Source organism: Tupaia chinensis, unplaced genomic scaffold, assembly GCF_000334495.1.
Source record: "Tupaia chinensis unplaced genomic scaffold, TupChi_1.0 Scaffold000220_1, whole genome shotgun sequence".
NCBI lineage: Eukaryota > Metazoa > Chordata > Mammalia > Scandentia > Tupaiidae > Tupaia > Tupaia belangeri.
Genome location: NW_006159695.1, coordinates 51,419 through 62,277, shown reverse-complemented (window position 1 = coordinate 62,277; position 10,859 = coordinate 51,419). Strand labels below are relative to the sequence as shown.

General features: G+C 35.5%; 1 protein-coding gene across 3 annotated transcripts in view; it reads right to left on the bottom strand.

The window, feature by feature from the left end:
• Positions 1 to 354: 354 nt before the first annotated feature.
• The window catches only part of LOC102503201 (olfactory receptor 4C11), a 40,999-nt gene continuing 30,494 nt past the window's right edge, over positions 355 to 10,859 (bottom strand). The window contains exons 2-3 of one of the 3 annotated variants that reach the window (XR_334452.2): positions 7,054 to 7,148; positions 355 to 690 (exon numbers count right to left, since the gene is read on the bottom strand). Coding sequence is in view for 2 of the 3 variants with exons in the window: in XM_006147719.3 (XP_006147781.1) it covers positions 2,896 to 3,813 (918 nt within the window). In the remaining variant the exon portion in view is untranslated. Of the gene's footprint in view, positions 691 to 2,807; positions 3,857 to 7,053; positions 7,163 to 10,859 lie in introns of those variants that run through there. The other 2 variants (XM_006147719.3, XM_006147718.3) reach the window with 2 other exon arrangements.

Here is a 10,859-nt window from a genome sequence, read left to right as displayed (position 1 = left end):
GAGAATGGAGAAGTGATTGCGGAATGGCCATCCCTCCAGGGGGGAATTTCTTGCTTTCTGTCTCTGCCTTTCTCTTTCTCTCTGGCAAGCACCCATGTCCTAAAACAAAAATCTCTCTAAAAACCAAAAATGAATAAATGAGGGACCAGCATTTAGCATAATAGCTATGTCACTGGACTCCCATGTAGTCGACCGTGGTTCACGTCCCGGACCCGGTGGCTTAAAACTCACGCCGGGCGCGTGTGTGTGCGTGCCCAAGATCTCAAGAGGAGAATGGAGGAGAAAGGATTGCGGTGTGGCCATCCCCTCTAGGGGGTGATTTCTCGCTTTAGGTCTCTCTCTCTCTGTCTGTCTGGCAAACACACATGCCCTATAGCAAAAACCTCTCAAAAAAATGAGTAAATGAATGAAAAACATGATATATTTACACAATGGAATTCTATTAAGCCTTAAAAACATGAAAGTATATTTGTGACGAAACAGGTAAACTAGAACACATTATGTTACCTAAAAGGTTCATGACATAGCCCATGACTTGCATCTCTGAAGTACAGCTGTTAATATGCCCTGCTCACTTTGAGCATGAAAATTCCATTGGTAAATCAACTTGTAAAGCCATACAACCTCTTGACTGGGAAAGTAGAACAAATACAGACAGAAGGCAGCTTCTTGCGGCAGTAGTGGGTTCTCCTACAAAATAAACACGAGTGTCAAAAATGTTTTCTAAATGCCTATGGTGACTTTATTTATTTCATTGACATCATTCAACCTCAAATGGAATAGCTCACAGCACTTTTCATTTCAAAGCATGCCCTACCTTTATGCACATCAGTATCAGAAAATGTGTTGAATCTCTACTATATTTAAATTTTAAATCTAGTTTTACTAACATTCATTATTTCCCTTTTGTGCCACTTGAAACTAGAATTTTGTTACTGTAGCTCCAATACACTAAAAACATAAAGAGCTGAATATCTCAAGGTTTTCTGATACTTTATGAAGAACCTCACACAGAGGAAGGATGACTAGTGTAGGCTGGAAAAGTTGAGGAGGGCATGGAACATAGGGATGTTGGTCAATGAAAAATAAATTAGAACTAAATAAAAGGAAGACTTTCAAGTCTTACAAAATGCAGTTGGGAGCATATAGTTAAGGACAACTTGCTGTGTATCTCAGAATAACTTAAGTAAATTTTAAATGTTGCAAACACAAACTAATGACATATGATGACAGGCCAGCAGGTGTAGTGATTGAGGTGCTGAAGTCCCACATGGTTGGCCATGGTTCAAATCTCAGGCCTGGAGGCTTAAAACATCCAAAATCATGCCCAAAACCCTGAGATAAAATGGAAGACAAGAGATGTGGTGTAGCCATCCCCTCTGAGAGTGATTTCACTCTTTCTGCCTCTCTGTCTTTCTGAAAGCACATGCACTCTATAGCAATGAAAACTAAAAAACAAAAAAAAATGGTTGAGATGATGAGTACACTAATCACACTGATTTATTCATTCAACCTATATTCTAATAAGGAGATATATTGTTGTCCCACAAATTTGCAAATTACTAAATGTATATAAAAAATTACAACTAAATAAAAGGAAGAATTTCAAGTCTTGTAAAATGCAGTTGGGAGCATATAGTTAACTATAACTTGCTGTATATCTCAGAATAACTTAAATTAATTTCAAATGTCGCAAATACAAAGTAATGACAAATGGTGACATGATGACAGACCAGCAGGTGTACTGATTAAGGTGCTGCTGAACTCCCACATGGTTGATCGTGGTTCAAATCTCAAGCCTGGAGACTTAAAGCTCCCAAAATCATGCCCATAATCCTGAGATGAAATGGAAGACAAGTGATGTGGTGTACCTATCCCCTCTGAGGGTGATTTCATACTTTCTGCCTCTCTATCTTTCTGAAAGTACATGCACTCTATAGCGACAAAAACTAAAAACAAACAAACAAAACAAAACAAAAAAACCACAATTGGTTGAAATGATGAGTACACTAATCACACTGATTTAATCATTAAACCTACATTCTAATAAGGAAATATCATATTGTAATCCCACAAATATGTGAATTACTAAATGTAAATAAAAAAGAAAAAATCTCATGAGTTATCTGTAGGTTATTAGAATAGCTGAAAAAATTAGTTTGGAGTATCACTACACAAAAAAGTCTCTCACTCAAAAATATGAACTTTTCAAATACAAACTAGTTATAAAAAGAAATGAGCAGGTCTTATATACCAATTTAGTTTATTTGCCCCAAAAGTGTTGAGGAAGAAGTTCAATTCTTCTTTTGGAGAGATATTATAGGAGGAATTCAATATTACAGAGAACTGGCTGAATTAACTTTATGTATACTTACAAGTTGAACTAATTTCTTTTGTTAATGTCTTTCTTCTTATCAAGCCAGAGTGTAGACAGAGTTGTGAGGTATACGTCATGGTAGGCAATGCCAGAATTGAGCTATCAAGAAGAGAGTTAGACTAAAGCTTTGAGGAAAACTACCAGATTTTGATCAGAAGCAAAAAGAAAAGGTGAGAAAATAGTACGTTAGGTTACAGAGTTTATGTGGAATTGGGCTTATACTTCAAGTATAACGTGGCTAGAAAGGAAGTTAATCTGAATTGAAAAGACTGTTAGTTGTTCCATAATTATTTGATCTGGTCTACACTCTATCTAGGTTTCACACAAAAGACAATGCCTTGACATTCACTGTGCCTGGTAAACTAGAAAAAAAATAACAAAAGAACCTACAAACTTGTATACAGCCATATGTTATTCCCACTACATTCAGACATTGTTATATTTGATATTGGCATTCCCCAAGACAAATCAAGAGTCAAAATTAATCAGACCAGGTCCTCAATTCATCCATTGCTTTTTTAAGTAATCTGGATATGCCACAACTTTCTCAAGGCATTTTTTACTTCGGCATTTCTTAGTGTATAAATGAGTGGATTGAGAAAAGGAGTTCCAATGGTATAAAATACAGTCACCATCTTGTCCATGGGGAACGTGGTTGGGGGACGTGTATATATGAATATGCATGGCCCAAAGAACAAGATCACTACTATGATGTGAGAAGTACAAGTGGAGAGTGCTTTTTTCCTCCCTTCTGCACTGTGGTTTCTCAATGAGTGCAAGATGACAAAGTAGGAAATCATCAAAATTACAAAACTACTTGAACAAATTGCCCCACTGTTAGTCACCAGCAGCAGGTTGATCATGTAAGTGTCCATGCAGGCAAGTTTCAACAATGGCTGCAAATCACAGCAATAATGATCAATCAAATTGGGTCCACAGAAGGGCAACCTTAAGGCCAGAATAATCTGAGCTATACTATGTATGAAAGACCCTATCCAAGCAAGAACAATTAAGATGATGCAGACTTGCTTGCGCATGATGGTTGGATAATGTAAAGGCTTGCAGATGGCCACATAGCGATCAACAGCCATGAGAATGAGGACAAAGATCTCCATGCAGCCAAATAAATGCAGTGCAAAGACTTGTGTCATGCATTCATTGTAGGATATGATTTTCTTTTTAGAGAGAGCATCTGCTATCAATCTAGGTGCCGTCGAAGTTGAAAAACAGGAATCAGCAAAGGACAAATAAAATAGGAAGAAATACATGGGGCTGCCAAGTGTTCGGCTGAACTTGATAGTCACAATAATGAGCATATTTCCCACCACAGTTCCAGCATAGAAAATGAAGAAGATTAAAAATACTATTTTTTGCCTCACAGGATCCTGTGTCAATCCAAATAACACAAACTCAGTTACGCTGTTATTCTGATGCATTTTTAAGCTAATTTTTTGATACCACAGGTTAGAAATATTTCATCTGCAAAGAAGAAAATAAATAAAGGTTATAAAAGGATACTAAACTTGGAGAGAAAATATTTATTCTCAGTCATGAAATTGTGACTTTCCATTTCGTTGTCACCTATTATACTCTGTATTTTTATTTTTTTTGAGAGGTTTTTGCTATAGGGCGCGTGTGCTCGCCAGAAAGACAGAGAGAGACTGAGAGACAGAAAGCGAGAAATCACCCCCCAGGGTGCAATCCCTTCTCCTCCATTTTTCTGTTGGGATCTTGCCGCAATCCCTTCTCCTTCTCAATCCCTTCTCCTCCATTCTTCTGTTGGAATCTTGGGTATGCACACACACGCGCCCAGCGTGAGTTTAAGCCAACGGGTCCGGGACTCGAACTACAGTTGGCTACATGGGAGTCCTGCGACATAGCCATTACACTAACTGCTGGTCCCAATTCTCTGTATTTTTTTTAATGAATAAAATAGAATTTGTGTTAATTATTCAAATCATTTTCCATATTGCACATGAAAATAGTAAAATAAAAATAGAAAAGTAATTGGGACCAGCAATTAGCATAATGGCTATGTCTCTGGACTCCCATGTCCGTGGTTCATGTCCCGGACCTGGTGGCTTACAACTCACACTGGGCACGTGTGTGTGCATGCCCAAGATCCCAAGAGTAGAACGGAGGAGAAGGGACTGTGGCGTGGCCTCCCCTCCTGGGGGGTGATTTCTCGCTTTCTGTCTCTCTGTCTCTGTCTAGTGAGTGCACGTGCCCTATAGTGAAAACCTCTCAAAAATAAATAAATAAATAAATAAAACTGTAGACAAGTCATATAAGACTCCATAATCTCTGATGTGTGTCCTGAATAGGTTATTTAATTAAGCTGTGATTACTTAAAAAAATAGAAATGTAATTAAAAAGCAATTATTACTCAAGGAAGTTAAACAATGTAGGGGTATTGATATGAGTAAATAACCCTCTGTCTTTAATATGTTTCATTAGTTTCCATTAAGGACTACCGATATTATGGCAGATATTTTAAAAAATATGAAAAAAAAAACATACACATGACTTATTCAAAAATACACAAAACATACACATGACTTTCTATCTGAAATAGTTAGCTTTTTTTTTTTTTAATTCTACAGGCAGTGTGCATTCACCGGAGAGAGAAAGACAGACAGAGAGAGGGGGAGAGAGAGAGAGAGAAAGTGAGAAATCACTCCCAGGGGAATAGCCACACTGCAGTTCTTCCTTCTCCACGCTCCTCGTGGGGTTTTGATCATGGATTCACAAACACTTGGCATGAGTTTTAAGCTGTCGGTACTCAAACTGCAGAGTTGTCTATGAGGGGTCCAGCTGCCTTAACCTCTACACCATCTGCTGACTTGGGTATTCTTAGCATACTAAATCTACTTAGTAAATATTTGTACTCTACTAGTAACTGTTTATTTAAAAGGGGACTCAACAACATCTTACAGTTCCTTCTTTAACAAAATCTAAGCAAAACACATACACGCATAGTAAAGAAAAGAGAGAGAATACTAAACATAAAACTTGGGCAAGAAACAGCATTTTAGTCAGTCTGTCCAGCATGCATTTTTTTTAATCCCTTACCTTGACTGGACTTATTTACTGCTAATTTACCTCTCAAAATTTCTAGTTCTTTCTGTTCTTAGTTAAGACTCTTTGATTAAACTTTGTACTTTTTCATTATACTATGTTGCTCAAAGCTACAGTTTCCTCCCTTTCATTATTTTTCTGAGTTCTATGTTTTCATAAGACACAAAGAGACCCTGAGACTAAAATAAAAAAAGATAGGAGGAAAATTGACATAAATTTCTTCAAATTTCAGGTTGACATTTAAGCACCAGGAATTTAGGAAATTAGCTACATATTCTCAAAGTCATAACTTACTGTTCCAATGGAATTATTATTATGAATACTCTTGACTATTTTATACTTTGATTTTAACCATGACAGGATAAATATAAAAATAGAATATTTATTTGCATATCTCAAATAATAATCTATCAAAAAGCGAAAGATAATTGTCAAAATGTTAGAATGCATTTAAAACACCTATACCAGACAAAAACATATTTCTGAAATATTAATGGATATCAAAATCTGTCTTAAAAAGTATAACACAAAAAACATGGAGCAAAGAAGCAATTTTAACAGACACTTCTTATTAAAAAGATGAAGTATGTGGATGCTCAGTTCCATTCACAGTTACATTCACATTAAAATACTAATTGAATATTTTTTCACCCATAAAATTAATAGAATAATACTTTTGATAATTTTTCATTTAGATTTTTGCAATAAGGGTTGTGCCAAAAGGAAACAAAAGAAAAGAAAGTGAAAAATCACCCCCCAGGGAGAATGGTCATACTGCAATCTCTTCTCCTTTATATTCCCCTCAGGATTTGGGACATGCACACATACAAAGCTGACATGTTTTTCAAGCCTCCAGGTTTGAGACTCCAACCACAGTGCCAGCCATAAGGGATCCAGTGTTTTAATCCCCACTCTTCCAATTGTCTTTTCATAAATAGTTATCACAAAGGTGTAAGAAAACCTATACATTTTTGGTGGGAATGTAAATTGAGGCAATATCTAATGGGGTGATTTTAACACCTGGGACATGACTTCTGCATGTAGAAATTAATCCATTTTTTCCTATAGTTACTCCCATTCACAAACACAAAGAATCATTACAGTCCTTTCTGTGGTAACAAAAGATAAGAAATAACGACAATGTACAACAGAAGGAGTATTAATAAATCAAGGATGATACTTTAATGCAAACACTGATTTAAAATCTATGAGGGACTACAGACATTTGTGGTTTATTTGGTGTGAAACATTGAAATTTATGTAGTTTTTCATAATATGCATTTTCATAAACTTTTTGATCAATTTTACGTGTAATAGTCACTAAAATACAGAGCAAACTAAAATTTGGGAGGTGAATACTGTATGCTAAGGATGACAACATTTTCATTAACAGCAGGATAACACATATTATACAAACAATCACACTTATATAAAGTGCCTTTAAAAAGATATTTTTAAATTGCATAATATTTGTAATCTCTGTATAAGAAAACTTATTCAGATGTTAGAAATAGAAGGAAAAGCTAGCAATATCAATATTACTTTTTAAAATATTTCATAATCATGCTTTATTTTAATAATTCAGTTAAAATCCTTACCTATGGATTCATCTGTTATTCATATTGACATATCACTGAGCCATCACAACTGTCTTCTGTTGTAGCAAAGGTATAGTGGTATTTCCAAGACAACACTGAAATTCAAAAGCTTGAATAAGATAGTAAGTCAACATATGGAGGTAGGTAAGTACTTTTTATTACCCACCAACATGCTGTCATTAACTACAGACTCACTTGTTTTACTGAAAGTTTTCCAAATACACTCTTTTAAAATCTCTTTAGAAAAAACTGAAAAACTATATTTGGCTTCTATACATTAAATGTGATTAAAAATACCTATATCAGTATCTACATCAATTCCTCAATTTATATAGCTATTTATATCTTTTTTTAACCCTAAACCTAACCATAATCTTAAGCTATTTATATCTTTAATGATACATAGACATCCTAAAACATATCTATAGTGCACATAATTTTATGTATGTATTTATATGCAAATAGATGCATAGATAGATCTTAGAATTACAAGCATAGCATACATTATGATAAAAACAAGATGGGGATTTTATCCAGTGACTGCCGAATTTTAGCACCTAGAAAAAGTAGGTGACTAATAAAGATTTTTTGAATGAATCTTCAATGCTCTTAATTTCTTACATATAAAATATTAAACAAATTATTGTATGTACTTTAACACATTTATATTTCAACTTTTGAAATGAATCTTCAATTATCTTACTTTGTTATGTATATTCTCAAGTATCTTACATCCTGGCTTAAGATAAGATACACATAGACATGGAATTTGAAGAATTAGAATAGTTGCTGATAAATGCAAATCAATTTTCCATACTGTATTACATTTACTCTCCATCAAGGAGAAGAGAAGCCTGTGTCCTTCTGTATCCATGGCAACATCATCACTTCTATGAAGCATTTCCTGCCAAATATGTATTATTCTATTTAACTAACTTTTACACTCTTCTCTACCAACAGCCCTTACCAAGAAGGGCCAATTTTCTTTAGCACTGTTGCGCATGTCTTTTATTTCCATCTTCTCTCTTTAGATGGCAAAGCACTCTTAGAAATTCTATATATTTTCTACTCTTTCACAAATGCTTTATATGTATTCCTGATGATGGCACTGATATATTTATTTTCTCTGAATATTAAATACAACTAAGATATTCCCCAAAACAAATTTTACCAGCTTTGGTGAGAAGTTATGCACTGCTAAGATGTTCTGCTGCCCTCTTTTCTTTCCAACATTTAATAAGAATTTAAAAATTGCTTCCAAATTCAGTTATTCTTATACCAGTTATTCTGGTACCAGGATCTCTCTGCTCTCACAAAGACAAGAGACATTCTCATCTTGATGCTAGAATACAAACTATATTGGTTCCAGATGCACCAAACTCTTTTTGAAATTCAGCCTCACACTAGATTTTGACCAGGAAAAAATGATCTTTGCATTCCCTGGAGGAACATTTAACATGAATGATGCAAAATATAGGAGTCTGGGGAAAGTCAGTCCCTAAAGTGTCCCTTCCTTCTAATTACGTAACATGACCCAGATGTGGTAAGTAATTTAATCTTTAATTTGTCTTCAATTATGATCTTTTCAGGTAGTTGAACATGTTAATTTGGGTGATAAATTATTCTTTCCTTGAGAGGTTTTTGCTATAGGGCACATGTGCTTGCCACAAAGACAGAGAGACAGAAAGCGAGAAATCACCCCCTACCCCCATCTGGGATGGCCATGCCGCAATCCCATCTCCTCCATTCTCCTCTTGAGATCTTGAGCACAACTGCACATGTGCCTGGCATGAGTTTAAGCCACCAGGTCCTGGACTCAAACCGCAGTCAACTACATGAGAGTCTAGTGACATAGCCATTAGGACAACTGCTGGTCTCTGATAAATGATTATTTTAACGAAAACTAAAAATGATCATGACATACTCAAGTCTTTGTTTCTTATATCATTCACCAGTGAAATATCTTGCTGAAACATCTGACTCTAAGCTGAGGCTGAGAATGTACAATATCAATGGGAGCATCCCTTAGTGGTGGAGAGTAAAGGCCGACAAAACACACATGCTAACATAGTCGTGATGACATAAGGGAGAATTCAAAATTTTCATGAGAAAATGACATCAAAAGCTAAAAAAAAGTATAAATTTTGTTTTTCAACATAAGCTCTATAATTTCAAGAGAGTTTTATAAGCAACGACATCAACCAATTACTCCACTCCTACAGAACTAAGGGTGTTAAAAATGTATTGTGTCAAGACAGTCTTTTACATTGTAAATGAAGAAGAATGGATATCCTTTTAAGATGTTTTAAGATTAGGAGTCAAATGATTAGTAGATGACACGGTGGTTAAGACTCTGGACACCTCCACGATTGACCTTGATTCAAGTCCAGACCTGGTGGCTCAGAAAAAAAAAAAGATTCAAAAATTAAAAAAAAAGAAGCTGAAAGGAGTGAAATCAAGTCTAGCTTCTTGATTTAAGGTAGATGTTATATGATTTTCCATCAATGTACTCACAAAATTGTTTTTGTTGGATGAGAGAAATGAATAGGAACGTTAAGTAATAAAGAAGGACCCTGGCGAAGCTTTCCTGGGTGCTATAGTTTTCACTTACTTACTCAAGACTTCAGCCTAATAAGCGGCTGTTACCATTCTTTCACTCACTGAATAGTCAACAAGCAAAATGCCTTCAGCAGCTTAAAAAGCTGAAGCCATGACCTCTGCTCTTGGCTCATGTGCTAACACTTTGACTGGACCACTTGGTTGCCATTGTTTTGATTGTAATTTGTATTCAAGAGCATACTGGTAAAACTGTGTGTCAGATCCTGGTATACTTATTTGAAGAAATGCTTCAGGATCTAAATTATTCTTGTTTATAATTTCCATTGAAAGTTAAACACTTTTTTTTTCCTATTTGCCATAGTGTACATGTACTGGCTTAAGGAAGACAGAAACAGAGAGAAAGTGACAAATAATCACCCACTAGGGGAGATGATCATGCCACAATCCTTTATCCTCCATGCTCCTCTGATATTTTGGACATGCACGCACATGCACCCACTGTGTTTCAAGTATTGGGTCCTAAAATCAAACCATTGTTGGTTATGTGGGCATCCAGCACCTTTACCAGCATGCCCCTTGCTGGCTCCATCAACTCCATTTTTAATCTATGGTGGTATACTGCCATAACTTATTCCACTTTTGCACATATACTCTTGTGTCTTTTTCAAGTCGCTCTGATTTTGATTTGCATTTCTCTAATAATTATTGTTTTAGAGCATCTTATATACCTGTTGATAATTATATGTCTTATTTTGAGAAATGTCTGTTCATTACTTTTACTGATTTTAAAATCAGATTTTGTTTTTTATTATTGAGTTGATTTAGTCTCATATTTTCTAGATATTAACCCTTTTTCCCATGAATAGTTCGCAATATTTTATCCTACTCCTCAGGTTGCCTCTTTGTTCTGTTGATTGTTTCCTCTGATGTAGACAAAATTTTTAGTTGGATATAATCTGATTTCTCTAAATTTGATGTGTTGACTGTGCTATTGAAGTCTTATCTAAAATTCCTTTCACAGACCAATGCTATATCATGGGGCATAGTTCCTATTTTTTTTTCTAGTAGTTTCACTGTTTTGGAGTCTCCATTTATGAAGTGAATCCATTTTTTTGGGGGGGCGGGGGAGTTCTTTGCTCCAGGGTACATACACTCGCCAGAAAGACAGAGAGAAATAGTCAGAAAGCAAGAAATCACCCCACACAGGGGATGGCCACGCTGCAATCCCTTCTCCATTCTCCTCTTGG